The sequence below is a fragment of the Rhamphochromis sp. 'chilingali' genome (assembly GCF_963969265.1).
Source record: "Rhamphochromis sp. 'chilingali' genome assembly, chromosome: 16".
NCBI classification, from domain to species: domain Eukaryota; kingdom Metazoa; phylum Chordata; class Actinopteri; order Cichliformes; family Cichlidae; genus Rhamphochromis; species Rhamphochromis sp. 'chilingali'.
Window position 1 is genome coordinate 6,301,138 of NC_137943.1, and position 16,475 is coordinate 6,317,612.

At 40.8% G+C, this 16,475-nt stretch overlaps 1 protein-coding gene across 14 annotated transcripts in view; it reads right to left on the minus strand.

The window, feature by feature from the left end:
* Window positions 1-16,475, minus strand: part of ctnnd2b (catenin (cadherin-associated protein), delta 2b) — a 234,192-nt gene that overhangs the window by 25,958 nt on the left and 191,759 nt on the right. For all 14 annotated transcript variants that reach the window (XM_080861361.1, XM_080861367.1, XM_080861362.1 and 11 more), the window contains 2 exons: window positions 8,107-8,293; window positions 2,519-2,636 (listed from right to left, as the gene is read on the minus strand). In XM_080861361.1, coding sequence (XP_080717487.1) covers window positions 2,519-2,636; window positions 8,107-8,293 — 305 coding nt within the window. The remainder of the gene's footprint in view (window positions 1-2,518; window positions 2,637-8,106; window positions 8,294-16,475) is intronic.

Here is a 16,475-nt window from a genome sequence, read left to right on the forward strand (position 1 = left end):
TAACACCCTGGTTAAGAAAGCCCAGCAGCGTCTCTTCTTCCTCAGAAGACTCAGGGACTTTCATCAGCCACTGAAGGTGCTTAAGAACTTTTACTCCTGCACCATCGAGAGCGTCCTGACGGGAAACATCTGGACCTGGCTTGGAAAACAGCACCAAGCAGGACAGATGAGATCTGCAAAGAGTGGTGCGCTCGGCCGAACATATCATTTGATCAGAGCTTTCTGACCTGCTGTCCATCTGCACCAAGCAATGCAAGACCAAAGCCAGGAAGATCATGATGGACCTCTCCCATCCCAACAATGGACTCTTCTCACTTTTGAGGTCTAGGAAGCGCTTCCACTCCCTTAAGGCCAAAACACAGAGAATTGGGAGGAGCTTCTTCCCCCAGGCTATTCGGGTCCTGAACCAGGTGTAGGACTGCACGCACTCTGTTTATTTGCACACTTCTTATAATGTCTTTCATAAATTCTTATTTGCACATTTTACTGTAAATTTCTAAGTTAAAATCTGTAAATTTTGTAGTAATCTGTAAATCTGTAAATCTTACTGTGAATTCTTACTGTCATTTAATGGTCAGGCATTGCACAGCAATAAGCATTTCACCACGTCATACTGCATATGGTTACTAGACTTGTAGTCAGACCGCCTAGACCAAGACCAAGACAATACCAAGACCAGAGGGTATCGAGACCAAGACAGACTGAGTCAAGACTAAGACAAAGTCGAGACGAGACCGAGACAAAAAAGTCTTTAAACTGCAGCCAGATTCTGCTTCGTTTACGAGTGCGATGCACTCGCACAGCCCTCCTCACCCGTTTCTACGGTCTCACAAGAACGAGGGATCCGAGACCAAGACAAAACCAAGACCAAAGTCCGTCGAGACCAAGACAAGACCAAGACCACGTAAAAGTGGTCTCGGGTCTCGAGACCACGACCAGTCTCGAGACATCCAACTCTAATGGTTGCATGTGACAAATAAAATTTGAATGTGAATTTGATAGGATGCCACTAGTGCAACACGTACCGTCGTGAAATTTCCTGCCTACTAAATATTCCACAGCCAATTGTTAATGGTATCATATTAAAGTGGAAGTAACCTTGTGGATGCTGAGGCACATAGTCGCCAACTTTCAGTTCAGAGTCAGTCACTACAACTTTCACATGGCCTTCACATTAACTCAACAACAGTGCGTAGAGAGTGCAGTGTTGTTTTAAATTGTCAAATCATTTCCCCACATATTCACACTTATTGCTGAACGTCTTCCCGTCTTCTTTTTGTTCCTTCTATATCCAATGAAGTGATTCATCTCTTGCCAATATATATATAATTAGTCCACACATTGAGCACTGTCATAGCTCAACTGACCTCAGCCATGATCCTGGCAGATCATCTCATCTAGACGCCAAATGACATTACCTCATTACTTAGCTTTCTATACATCCAATCGGCAAAATTCACGTAGGGTGCGTTATTTAAGCATCTTCAATTGATCACAGTTACAGAACATCTGCAAGCCGCTGTGCAACCCACCTCTACCTCTGCTCCTTATTTCATGCTGTATGTGACTTAATATCTGTTATTAATGCTTGCTGTGTTCTGTGTTGCATTTTACTGTTGCTGTCCAAAAACAGAACAGAGCCACACTGACAGATATGAATTACTGCAGACTGACATAACAGTCTTCCTCTCACTACACCTGACACTCAAAAGAATACACAAAAGATTTTTTAAAAACTTTTAAACTTCAGCTTTTCCAGTCATGGCTCAAAGTTTCCTGAATCCTGTTGTTGGCATTAAATTTAAAAAATGTTTTTTCACAACTATATTGAGTTAAATGTTTAAAAATAGTTCAAACTTCTTTGGACAGTGAGTTATGTTTATGTTATGTTTATGTCAATATTATCTTGGATTAGGGTAGGCACCAATTTTAACAGGTCTGAAACTGGTTCACAACAACTGAGGTCAGATCTTTGTACTGGTAAATGTTTTTTTTGGAGTATTTAAACGAATGAATACAGGGATCAACTGATTTGCAAATCATTAAATCTTACACAGCTTTTTGGATACAGCTTGTGTGCTGTGAATGTAGCAACAAAAAACTTTAACCTGTGCATCATTTTTTGCAGCGTATTTGTGGCCTGCAAGTTTTGAACATGATTGAGAGTGATTATGCATATACAGTGATCGCATACAGTCTGTGAGGGAAAAGATTAAACACATTTGCATTTTCCACATGCAGATTTATGCAAATCATAAATAGTACACATGTTTGGAAAGCAAAAGCACCACGTGCATTTGAGTTCTTGATGATATGTGTACAAACAAGAGGACACACACAAACACATTTGCAGGGCCCTTCCACATCATTCTCTTTTACTGTGTGCAGGTGTGTGTGTGTGTGTGTGTGTGTGTGTGTGTGTGTGTGTGTGTGTGTGTGTGTGTGTGAATGAGCTAGAGGCTATTTGAGTTTGTATGCCTTGCAGATATTTGCGTTCATTTGTGTGTATGTGCATTACCTTGCTGTCAATCTCGCTGCTCCCCAGAGCGGTCTGGATGACATAGAGCAGAGCGTCAGTCAGACCCTCGCACTCCCTCATCCTCCTACGGGCTTCCTCACCTGCAGAGCTCACATTCCTGTAAAACAGACAAACAGAACAGCTTTTAGAAGATTCCACACACCAAATTGCCCATTAGTTTTTGTTTCCTCACAGGTTTTCTGAGTGCGAGCACATGTGCTTGTTGAAATGTATGGAAATGCTTGTCTGTGTGACAGAGAGGAGAGAGGCTGGATGTAATGTCCTTTAAATGTCAGGCTATTAGAGATGGCTAGGAAATGCTTGTGCCCTCAGTGTCAGTGAGAAATGGCACCAAGACAAAGCTCTGCATTTGATTTTTCTCAGAGAATAACAAATTAATTTAAAAAGGCATGGTGCTGTTTAGCTGCAAGACGACACCTCTAATTCATTTTGTCACACAAATAAACACCAAATGCAGAAATATGAATGGCAATTATGCATTTAATTAAGTTATGTAAACTCTGTTAACATCCGAATACTCCATTGCCTCTGAATTGGCTATTTATGATAGTGAAGGTTATTACAATGTGTGGTTAATGTGCAGATACAAAACTCAAAAATAGTGCACTATTAATGGCTTCACAAATTTTCTACCGTTTTAAAATAAATGCTTTCAAAGTAGACAAAAAAAAACTTATCAGCCAATGGGCATCCAAAAATATGGAATTAAGACGATTATAATCAGGTATTACCAGTATGGCAATTTAAAAAGTTTTAGACTGTTTAACACACAATCATAGACTACCCTTTCCTTAGAAATTCAAGTGCTCTGTGTATCTTGTGTCCAGTACTGACTTTTTCCTGGCCACAAAAATAGCATTTAGCTTAAAAGTAGCTATCAAGTCAATTCAGAGAAATTAAAACTGATGCTGGGGGCTTTCCAACGATGCACTGAGCATTTCTTTTGCACTGACCTCTTGTCAGTCTCAGTGTATTTAAACATCACTGTGCATTTATTCATTAGTTATTATCAATCTCTGACTCTCTTTTACATTGAGTCTTTTGCCCCGTCTCCCTCCCTGAGCCTGGGTCTGCCTCGATTTATTCCTGTTAAAAGGCAGTTTTTTGTTCCCACTGTCATCAAGTGCTTGTTCATAGGGGGTTGTCTGATTGTTGGGGTTTTCTCTCGTGTTATTGTTGGATTTTTACCTTACAATTTACAACTCTTACAACTCTGTTGTTTTATGCAGCACATGTAGCAGAGTAGCACCACAGCTGAACACAGTAAGTTGTGATTGTTGGAAAGTCAGTCAACAATATCTCCTGCCCTACTTTTGTGATGTAAATATAACTCTAACACACATGTGTACATTAAGAATTTTGGCTGATATAGACATACACCTCCTAAAAATAAATGTTGCTGGAAATCGATGTAATGGAAAAGGTGTTTCGCCTGCAGTGGGAGGATTAGAAGCCTCACATTTATCAACTCTTCTCAACAGTGAAATGAATAAGAGAGAAAAATGTAGAACATAAAACCCTCGATATTTAAACAAGCATATACAGTGCGGAAATTAGATATTATCCAGCAAGAACACAAAGAGAAACACTTGTACTGTTGGAGGCGTGGCTGAAGTATTTCTCTACCATAACCAGCATCAAAAAGCCTAACCAGTAAAAACAAAGGTGCATTCAGTAAGAAAAAAATATTTTATTGAGGGTTTACGGGAAGAAAAAAAAAAGACCTTAATGGAGTGTCACTGGACTTACAACGACAAAAACAAAACTCAACTGACAAAAATCACAAAGAAATGGTAGAACAGCAAAAGCTCTAACTGTAGAGTTTCCAAACAGTGTATAAACTGAATGAGGTCCTGTACTGGTAAATGGTTAGATGTCTGATCCCAAGCTACTCGTCCTAAACAAAAAGGCAAAAGCCATTTTTATTCACTCCCAGGCTGTGTTTATAAAAGCTACCAGTTTTCAAAGCTTCATGGAATCACTCTGGATTTTTTTTAATAGCCAGTCATGTTTGTTTTAATACCCAAGTCTGTTGAGGTCGTGTAGTTCTGAATGTATTGGTGAGAGTTTGAGAGAGAGGCCTGACCTTAAATGTAATGCAAAAAAACCTCCAAACATGTAGCGGTGAAGTTACATGTTTAAGTAATGCAGCGGGCTGTTTAATTCTGACCCTCAGCGGAATGTCTCTCAGTTTTATTAAGTTATGAGAGCATTATATTTTCACTATACTGTCAAATAATTGCTTAAATATTTCAGGTTGTTGACAATCTGTGTGCTAGTCTGAATCTTTCTCTTTTTGTCTTGAGCCCAAACACACAGACACACTGACTAAAAGCACTGTGAGCCACACAGGGCACACGCCGATAAACGCCAAAGTAAAGAACACTTAAGAATATTTGTAAACCTCTTTATATACTTCTTTCTTGCAGACATTTCCCACATTTTGGCTACTACCTGCTAATAGATTCAGTTTAATTAACCACACTCAATTACAGATAATTAATCCCTCTGAAGCGTTCCCTTGCAAACCACTGCTACAGATTATCTCTCATTATGATCTTTCGGTGTGAAGAATCTAAATAAGGAGAGAATCACAATGCAGGACAAAGGTTACATGTCTATAAAGCAGGTTTTAAAAGCGAGCACAATTGATTAACCCACAGCGTGCCGCTACAGCTGAGGGAAAATGTCCATCGACAAAAATGTCACTCTTTGAAGAGCCTATTTCTTTGTCTTTCTCTAATCTTTAATTCTCTAATCAAAAAACAAAGTCTCATTCGATATATTTATTTAGCTTTGCCCTTGTTTGTGTGCACATTTAGTTCTCTCTTTGACAGCTGGCAGGATGTATCTACAAGTACATGGAGCAATTTAATGTCCAAAACTGCATTATAATCCATCAGTAGTTCTCATTTTGCTCATTTAGGGACTACATAATGGACAATTTAGATTGTTGCTTTCAGATTTTAATGGCAAATGTTTTTTGTAACAAAGCAACAAAGCAAAAGAAAGTCCACAAAAAATCATTGTAAAGAAGGATTCTGCAAAAAGGCTATATCAAGTCAGTGATTATTACAGGCCTTCAATGTATTCTTTAACCCACACAGATCATTCGTTCTATGGACTGATGGTAGATCAGTTGAGAGCTAAAGAAAAGCCTGTTGCCTTATTATATAAGACTGCAAGAGTTGGTGCTGCATTTCTGTGTGTAGTTTCAGTGAGAAAGGTTCAAATGTCCCCTGATGAGAAGCATTTAAAAGAATCACATTCTTGCCTTCATTCACCCATATTGATACCAGATAGTGACGTAATTTGTCCCAGAAGCGTGGCAGAGGCATGTCTGCAAGTACAGTGAATAAATGGGTTAACTGTCTCTTCATTAGCTGCCATATTCAATGCACATAATTCACATTCAGCAGTCTGACAGCACAAGTTTTAGCTCTTCCCGTTAGCCGGTTCGACAGCATATGGCGTGAAGCAGCAAGTTAGCAGAGGGAGAAAATGTGCCTGTGTGAAAGTGAGAGACAGTGTGGCTGAGATGGCGTGAGACAGAAGAAGAAAGGCATAAAGGAGGGATAATATGATCGAGAGAGGAGAAACGGAGTAATAGGACGAGATGGAAATGGAGCGAGGGAGGAGAAAGTGACTAAAAGAGGGAGAGAGAGAAAATGAGAATGTGAGGCGGATAATGGGAGATGGAAGAGAGAGAGAGAGAGAGAGAGCAGGTGGCCGGCGATATACCAAACCCGCCATGAAATATTCAATCTTTAATCAGACTCCCAGCATTCCCTAACAAGGCGTGAGAAAGATGAATTAGCCCTTCGAGTTTAGGGAGCTGATCCACACAAAGCTATCTCCTGCAACACACTCACGCCAACTAGAATCAAAAAACACACACGCACTGCTGTATCAGATGTGTGCCTTCTCTCTCTCTCTCTCACACACACACACACCAGCAGCTACAGAAGCCTCTGTAAGTAGCCAGTATGTGTAGCTTATTTTCACTGGGGGAGGATGAGGAGATATATCGCGGCTGAGATTAATGGCCCACACACCGAGTTAGGCAGAGGGACAAACAGACATGCGCGTGTCGACAGGAAGCAAGACATGCAAATACAGTCATGGCAGCGTTCCCACTCAGCTCCCGCTGCACCCTGTGCCACATCCTCGAGAGGAAATGTGTCGAAATAGCCCCCAGTCCAACTGTCAAAAAATTCAGTGAATGATGTGAGCTGCTGCATTATTAAAGCAAACTTATTTGTTCTGTTGTATAACGTGCTGTCAGTGTGCAGGGATATGGACAGATGCAGGGTCGATTCAACCAATAAGGTACGTACAGACTGTTTTAGGTGGACTTGTCATAATACTGCAAGCTATGTTTTCTGTTCTTATTTTGATGTAGAAGGCTGTGATGGATTCAAATGAATAGCACATCAAAAAATGTCTCGTAGACTGCTTACACGTCTGCATCAGAAAGATTTATGAGCTCAGAGTCAACCACAGAAATTTCATCATGAAGATTTTGTAATGCTGAAAGCCTCTCACTGATACAAAGATTATGAATCACTATTGTTTTGGATTGTGACCTCTGAAAATGCAAAACCGATCAAGTCTCCTCGTCCAGTTTCACATATGTCTTGTGTGAACCTCTCACATGGTTTCATTTAGGTCACTACTTAAGGCAGAAAGACATCCAATTATCCAATTTTGCACAAAAGTTGAGTATAAGAGAAAAACCTGGTGTTTTTGTACTCTTTCTTTCTTCCTTTGTAGCCTGACATTTGCCTGGAACCTGAAGAAGAAACTGAACGTGCTCCAGTGACGCTCTGTGGAATCATTTGTTTAGATTTGAGTCGCAAATTACATCACCAGCTGCTAATATATCCTCCTTTGTAGTCTGGTTGTACTCATCCCGGTGTTTTTGCCCCAAGTGGCAAAACCAGTTTGTTGTTTCCATCTTCTGCAGAAACAATTTTCTTGGATATTTTACAAAGTATTGTGTTTAGTTGGTGGTTGCTGACCCAAGGTTTCCCAGAAGAACATTACTCAAAGCATCACACTCTCTTGCTCTGCCAGCTTGCCTTCTTCCCATAATGCATCCTGGTGCCAGGTGTTGTTCAGGTAACAAATAGTGACATACTGTGTGTTATCAGAACCAGCTTTCACATTTTTTCATACGCAAAAGGTTTATTTTTAATCCAACGTGCTGGAGTAAAAGACCCAAAACAAAATGATAAAAGCACGTGTCACTACTGAACTGTAAGACTAGCACCACGTCTCCAGTGAGAAAAAGCAAAGCCACAGCAGCTCTGAAGCCAAACGATGACTCATCTTAAATGCAGCTAATTCTCTCAGTTCTCTCTGTGTATAGGGCGTTAAAAATAACACAGCGTACAATTTAAAAATAACACTGTTTTAACTAACAGAGACTTTTTTAGATGTGGCCGGTAACAGTAGGACTGTGAACAGCACAACATCTTCAAAAAGAGACTTCTCCAGTTGTATGTTGGATTCTTGAAATGTGTGAATACTGTTTTTTTTCCTAAGGAACAGGTAGAGACACCTACCGCAGACAGCCGGTGGCATTGCGGAGAACCTGGGAGGAGTGTAGGTGCAGTTTGCGGTCCTCTTGCGTGTGCGGGGAGGTGTCCCAGCCCGAGTGTGGGATGATCACAGCGTTGGTCAGAACGGCCAAAGCGTCCTGGATGATGGGCATCTTCAGGGCATCACATGATGACAAGTTCCACAAAACACCTGAGGATGGCAAGGAGATGGAAGTTGAAAAACAAAGAAGAGTTCAGAGAAAAGAAAAGGAAAAGCAGGAAGGAGACAGAAAGAAAGGCAGACACAGAAACATCTTCAGGCCAGAAACCACTTAAATATTTAGTAGGTTTTAGTGAGCTGCTTGATTCAGCAAACACTGCAACACAGACAGCTACTGGCTTTACAGCAATCTGAAGAGCCAGACACATGTTCTTAAAACTAGCATGACAGACATTTCCAGAGCTTGACATGTTACAGGAAGTAAAGCAGGTATGGATAATGAAATTAACAATGGCAGACGACGCCAGCAGTTATTGTTCTATGCAGATGTCTGTGTATTCTCCATTGCATTGTCAGTATTCAGACGTGCCCTCAAAAACACTCCAAAATATCCTTCTGCCTTTCTGTCCTTTATGTAAATAAAAGCTTGCACAGAGCGAGTAAAACTGTGGCCTTATAGGCAGACGTAACTAGATTTAACCGATGATGCATACACCCATTCATGGGGCCAAGAGCATCACTGAGCTGTTTGAGTATAAATTTAGGATCTGGGCTTCGTGGTCATTAGTTATTATTGAAGATGTTGGCGGGACATGTTAGACTGCATTTATTAAAACATCAAATGAGGAATTATTTCATGAAGGTGGTGTTCTAGTCCTTCAGCAGACACTTGTAGAATGAACGCCACGCTGTAGTGAAGCTGCTCTGGTATCACTCAAACGCTGTCAGGAAGCTACCACTGTGTTTTGTACTACCCAAAACATGTACATGTACTGTTTTGTACTGCCATGGATCAAATAAAGAAACAGACAAACAATTACTGGTGCAGAGATATCTGTAACTATCCAACTATTAAGACTTTTTACTTCCACAGGAGTAAAGTCTGCTACGCTAACGCCTTATAACTAACCTTAAAGTTTAGTTTCAAGTCACCGGTGGGCTGCTGTAATTAATGATGTACTAAAGGCAGTAAATCACTTAGACAAAATTCCACTGCACATTTCTCCTGTTCTTAATCCTCACCTGAATTGAACATACAGTGACCAACCAACCAAGAAACTGGAGTAACTTTCCTCTATCCTACCACTTAAGGTCCACTTCTCTAGCCAGTTGCCACACACACACACACACACACATATAGTTCGCTGACTCGAGTGACTCACCCACAGAGACACACAAACACATACAGTGCACATATCAGGCTGAACCTATCAAGAAAAGGACAAAGAGGGTAAGAGGCAAATCACCATATTTCGACATTGAGCACTCCGATTTCTTGAGAGGTTTCACATATGTATAAGCTCACACTCGTGCACGCAAATTGTGATAACCTTGAAGTACTACAACGTCGTAATTCTTGTTGACCTTCATCTTACAAATTGCCTGCGCTCTAATCTATGTATTCCTGTAATTATATGTTAGAGCATTTGAGAGTGTCCACCCATAGTCATATCTGCACTTATCTAGCACTCTCTTTTATGGTAGTAATTATAGCCGTAGTAGTGGTAAAGCATCCTATCCTCAGATCTGTGTGGGAGTGTGTGCTTGGAATAAGGCGTCCTCTCTTCGGAGCTGTGTTGTTCACTCACGGCTGAGCAGCAACTCTGTAATTACAGCTTCTGTTATCTGTCTTTGTGAGTTTGTATGAATTTGTTCTCGTGTGCGTTTGTGTGCACGTCTTTGAGTGCCATCTAAGCCCCTTGACAAATCAGTCTTAACCCTGTCTGCTGTTTGGACCCTGTGTGTTTAAGACGGTGCAGTCCCGCTTTGTGGTCAGAAGGAGTTTCTAAATGATTAGCTTCTGGTTCTATGACAGCAATTAGCTGGGAGTGTCATGTTAGCAAAACAGACTAGCTGCCACTTCATTTTTTCTCCTGCTCAACAGGCCAAAGGCGGCATGCTGTTTCTTGTTTTCTTCAGTAACCTTGGCATTTAATATAATAATTGCAGCTGACTTTTGCATCTGTGAGTCAGCGAATTTTGGTGTCTTTAACTCTTTAAAGGTGCCATTTGCTAAGCGTACAGATTTTGCTGAATATTAGCTTAGCAATAGCAATACTGGCTACAGTAAAAAAACTACATCTCATTAATTCTACTAAAAAATGCTTTCTTAACACTTCTCATCTTGTTAGCTAACAAAATACGCTGTTATATCAAAGGACAGCCTAACTAGGGTTTTGTTCAGAGATAATAAATGATAAACTCTGACTTTAGTACCTTAATATCTTTAGAGTAATCATCTCAAAGTATAACACCTCATTAATCATTATTTTTGGAGCAGACACCATTATCAAGCAATGTTCACAGTTAGTGCCTGCTTTTAACATATGACCTGCTAAATGGGATAGTAAGGGACAGTAGACAGCAGTAGTCCAGGAGGAGGGAAGCAAAAACAGCTGGCAACTGCAAAGGCTGAGTGAGTTGCATGTGAGGATGGACAATAAGGAAGTAGAAAAGGACTTGTATCAGTGGGCTAGGCAGAGAGACTGAGCTAGAAAGGATGTGCAGCAGGTTAGGGTTATCAAGGGCAGGAATGGAAGTGTGCTAACAGGTGAGGAGAGTGTGTTAAGAAGATTGAAGGAGCAGGAGGTGCTCATGAGTGTAGAAAATTAGAGCGTGGAGAACAGATGTGAATCATGATGTCACAGACATATGACGTGCAGAGGATTAGCAAGAAGGAAGTGAAAAGAATGAGGGGTGGATAGGCAGTTGATCCAGATGCCATACATGAGGAGGTTTGGAGATTTCTATGGGAGAGGGCTGTTGAGTTTTACACCAGTTTGCTTATCAATTTCAGAAGGAAGAAGTTTTCTAGTACTCGTTTTCAAGAACAAGAAGCAGAGCTGTAGCAGCTACAGAGAGACAAAATTCACGAGCCATACCATGAAGATATGAGAAAGAGCATTTATGTGAAAATGGAGCAGTTGTTCCATTTTCACATAAATGGCCTCCTTGACTCCTGACTCAAACCAGCGTTCCTCCCTAACCAGGATGTCTATAGTCTCATCACTGAAAGAGTGGCCATTGTGGAGTCTTGGCCTGATGAGGTAGCTCTTCTGCACTGAGCAATCTGCTTAACCAGGTTGTTTGGTTTCCCCGATGTATAATTCACAGCACTCCTCTTGTAGTGCCCAACAGTATATTATTCTGTGCCAGGGGAAGTGATCCTTGGGGTGGACTAGTTTTTTGGTGTAAAATGCCTTGGGGGTTGAAAGCCAAAGAGACACAGTGTTTCAAGAAAATGTAACTCATTTGTTCTCATAATTCTGACACATAAGACATCATCAAAATCTTTCATTTAGACATACTGTATGAATGAACAACAGTGATCTGTAGTGAGGAGATGAAAGAGAGCCTGGAGAAGTGGAGGTATGCACTGGAGAGAAGAGGAACAAAAGTCAGTTGAAGCAAGACAGAACACATTTGTTTGTGAGAGGGAGACAAGTGAAAGGGTGGGAAAGTGAACATGGTAGAGACGGTGACAGTAGATGAGTTTAAATACCTGGATTCACCATTCCAAAGCAACGGACAGTGCACAAGAGAGGTGGAGTGTCAGGAATGATTTATGACAGAAGAAAAGGAGCAAGAGTGAAAGGGAAGCTTTACAGGAGAGACCTTCTATAATGTATACTTGGAGATGGCAGCATGAAAAAAAGAGACAAGTTGAAGATGTTAAGATTTTCATTGGGAGTGACCAGGATCAACTAGAATAGAAATGTATATATTTCAGATGGAGAACTAGGGTTGAGTGGTTTGAAGACAATGTTAGAAAGGTAATAGCTAGATGGTTTGGACATGTGCAGAGGAGAAATACTGGATATATTGGACAAAGGATGCTGAATATGGAGCTTGCACGCAGGCAGGAGAAAAAGAGACTACAGAGAGGATTAATGGGTGTAGTGAAGGAGGTAATGCAGAAGGCTGGTGGGACAGAAGAGGATGCTAGAGATCAGGTGTGATGAAGACCGATGATCTGCTATGGCGACCCCTAAAGGGAGCAGCTAAAAGAAGAAGAAGAATCAGCTAGGCACAAAGGTCTCGGATGTAATTTAAGTAAACAACACAATGCACCGATTATTTCTCTCTTGGACAGTAATGTTAAGTAGTAGTTGTTGTTTTTTAATGACACTAAAACTACAAGCAGTTTATATAAGGATAGTTTTGGTTATGTAGATTTTCAAAATTTCTGACGAAACCTTAATATGTTTTTTTTAAATTCCACTTGTTGCTAGCAGCATCACTTTGAAGAATCAATGTCTTTATATCTCTGGATTCTCATGCACACCTTATGAGACAGATATTTGTTACATTGTGACATTTGGGCCACACATACACCCACAGCATTCACACAATACTTGCCACAACCCATGTTAAGCATGCTACATGACTTCTGGGCAAGATGAGGCCCACACAACACTTGGCAGTGTGGTGACAGAGTTTTGCCAAAAGGCCCAAATGTGTCTGATATTTGGGCAAAGTAGCTCCTACATGTATGTTTATTTAAAAAATGATGCAAAGAATTAAGACATTTTTCCTGGAAAGTCAAGAGGATTGCAAGAGCTTGTAATTTGCAATTAATCCATGCATGCATGCCTAAATTGTTACTAAAATCTTTTAAAGTGTTAGATGTTGTCTATCCCAGTAGCATTTCCTAATCTGTGAACAACACAGAGGCTGCTTATTGTGATGAAAATAGCCAATTAGCTCTACATTCTGCAAAATCTAAAAATAATGCATTTAATGTCCTGTGGCTAAACTGTTGGAGCACAGTGTGTAATTTCCCATTGTTATAGATCACACATTAGTTATAGCCTGTAAGTTGATGTCATTTTTCATATTTCAAAATTTGATCATATAAATATCTATTTTCATCTCTTTTAACTTAGTGGTGTCTAAACAACTCTGACAGATCTGCTCTTCAGTATTAAATTTGGTCTGACGGACTTAACATGTCTGCAACTTGCAGTGTTCTAATGAAAAACAGTGACTCTCCCACAATGTGAATTTCCATTTTCAATGCATGCTAAATGAGTGGATAAGTAAGAAATAAACACATATTGCACATGTCAAAAATGCAATGAATGATGTCATGCTGCAGCTGCAAGACAAAGATGACTTTTCCCCATCCTGAGTAAAGTCAGCTGTTTGCCAGCATTGCTACTCGCTGTGCAGGGTATGACATCATCTCCCTGAGGTGAAAGGCAGTGGGATTTTATCTTTGATTTGAAACACACGCTCTCTCTCACACACACGCGCGCAGTCTCGTGCACACATAATATTGCCTCGATGTACACTGGCTCATGTTATTGCTTGCTTACACACATGGATTCAGGCATGCACAAACACTTGCATCCAAGCCCTTAAAGACATGCGCGCACACGCACACACACACACACAGTCATGAGTGTGTGACAGATGAAGGAGGTTAATTGCCTCAGCCTTACATCATGAGTGGCAGCAGGAGGTTGTTATGTGGAGGGAGGGGAAATGAATATGTTGGCTATGTCTCTTTGTCTGTGAAGCCATTTCCCATCTTTCATTTGCAGCGTACTTTCATCCCACTGTCATATTTCTCTCTTCTGCAACAGGTTCCTTTGTCCCCCACTTGATCTTGCTCTCGTTTCATTTTTTATTCCTCAAGTCTCCCAGTGTATTTCAGTAAGTGCTTGCTTTTTGACACATCCTTGTTGTGGACCACTTTGAATCTGAGACTTCAGAGATTGCCATTCTGTTTGTGTGTCTACCTTTCCACAGGCATGAAGGTTGGGCTAGTCATCAGACTACAACTATATTAAAATACATCTGATTAGGACTGTAATTCTCCGACGTGAACCTTAACACTGCCGCAGCACAGCAAGAAGATTGTGGGTTCAAACCTGTTGGTCGTCTGAGGCTGAATTTGTTTATTAAGATTCTCCTTTCACTTTTCAACCAAAGTTTGATGCAAAAATGTTTTTTCTAGACGTCGTTTAACAGTCTGAGAAGACAGCTTGTCACTTTTCCTTTTAAACCAAATCTCAATGTTGGTCAGCCAACAAAGTCATCTTTTGGATGTCTATTCAACAACTATTATCAACTATTATCGAAGCCACATTTGAAGCTACTAGTACTTGAATGTTCACCCGTTTAAGAAAAAACTGCACACTCTACATCAGTGCAGTCAATTATCAGCTTTAGTTATTGTTTCCTTACGCACAAAAAGGGAAAAAAAAATAAAAGAACACACTCCTATTACACAACATATCATACTCTCAAGCATATGGTTAAACCATCCTGCCCACTGAGCAGTACAGTATATGCTCTATATCTGTTGAAATGCATCACTGCACCTAAACTCATTTATGAGAAAAGTCAAGTGAACACTGTGCAAAAAAAATACATAAACCAGCAAAGATGTTTGTTCTGTCTCACAGGGAAGCTCACCTCTGCTAATGTGCTTTTCTAGCTTTTTCATCTATAGGCCTACAATTGCTATAAGTTCCAACAAGAAATCCCCTTCAGGAGCTGCTTGCATTCAAGTTACGTACATAACATCTCTAGGGAGCCCACGCTAGTGGTATGACCTTGAGAACAGCAGGGGGGGTTTTGTAGTAAGAGAGACCACACTCCTCTGACAGACTGTGTACACCACCTGCCTTCTGAGTGGCTCCGCAGTCCTTTGAACAACTGAGGATAAATCAGTTGTCACCTTTACTAATTGCTGAAATTGTGCAGTAGAAACACAATGTAGATTACAGCTAAGGCAGCCCTGAAGATCACTGGCGACACGCTGAGCCAGCCGTCTTGCAGCTGAAAGTGACCAGGCTCACATTTTTATCCCTTACATCAGCGGTCCCCAACCCCCGGGCCTCGGACCGGTACCGGTCCGTGAGTCGTTTGGTACCGGGCCACGAGAGTTGAGGCTCAGGTGTGAAATGTATGGTTTTCAGGGTTTTTATCGGTTTTCAGCGTTATTTTGTTATCGTTTTTATCGTTACCTCGGTTTTCCTGGTACTTTTCACGTGTGTTATGAATAGATCTTCTTTTTTCGGTACCGGTACTAGTTTTATTTTGTTGTATTTATCCGCGACACCTTAAAGGCCGGTCCGTGAAAATATTGTCGAGCATAAACCGGTCCGTGGCGCAAAAAAGGTTGGGGACTGCTGCCTTACATGACACAGAAAGGAGATTTCTTAAAGCAGGGTCAACGGCAGCACAAAGATGCATTGTATGGATTTGACTTGAAAGAACAGCCTACGTGCAGCTTTTATACCGATCTTGACTGAATAAATTCACTGAATAAAAAGGTTATGAAATATATGTGAGATTGTGCTGATATCAGCAGACTTAATTACAATGGCTAGTTCTGTCATGGTCGGCTGTGTGGCAGGCAGGCAGGAGTGGTGGACCCAAAATGCAGGATTCTCAGGACACGAGGTTTAGACAGAAAATGCAGCTTTATTGCTGGAGCAGAACATCAAGATAAAATAAAACTCACAAAAGCAAACAAAACTCTAAACAGAGATGCAGGAGGACTGGAAATCCTAAACACGCAGCAAGTGAGGGTGAACAGACGTTAACGATGCGACACCGAGTAGGGGAAGACACAGACACTAAATACAAGAGGTGAACGGAGCAAAGAGGAAACAGCTGGGAGACACGGCTGACGTTGATTACACTGACGAGACAGGGAGAGCACAAAGCTGAACGCACTGACAAAGGACACAGACCTACAAAATAAGACAGGAAGCACACGCCAGACAGAGACAGACTCGTAAACAGGCATAATGACGTCATGGACAAACAGAGGGACATACGGGCAGAGAAGACCAAGCACAGGCAACCTAAACCAAACATAAGGGCAAGATAACAAAACCTAAACCAGACATAATCATCATCGTCATCAACATCATCATCAGATAACTAAAGAATCAGAATATAATTGTAATCAAAACAGTATCACCAGAGAATAACCAATCCATAATGCAAAAATAAACCAAAACATAAGAAACTCAAAATGCTGGGTCGACCCGACCCAGGACCGTGACAAGTTCACTGACTTTTTTGACTTTATATCAGTATTAGGGGTGTCATGATAACCTTGTATTGATGATATTTAAAGGTGAAATAGCAACACTGTGTGAATAATATGGTAACAACTGTGTAATACAGACTCAGTGTGATTGCATTTCTA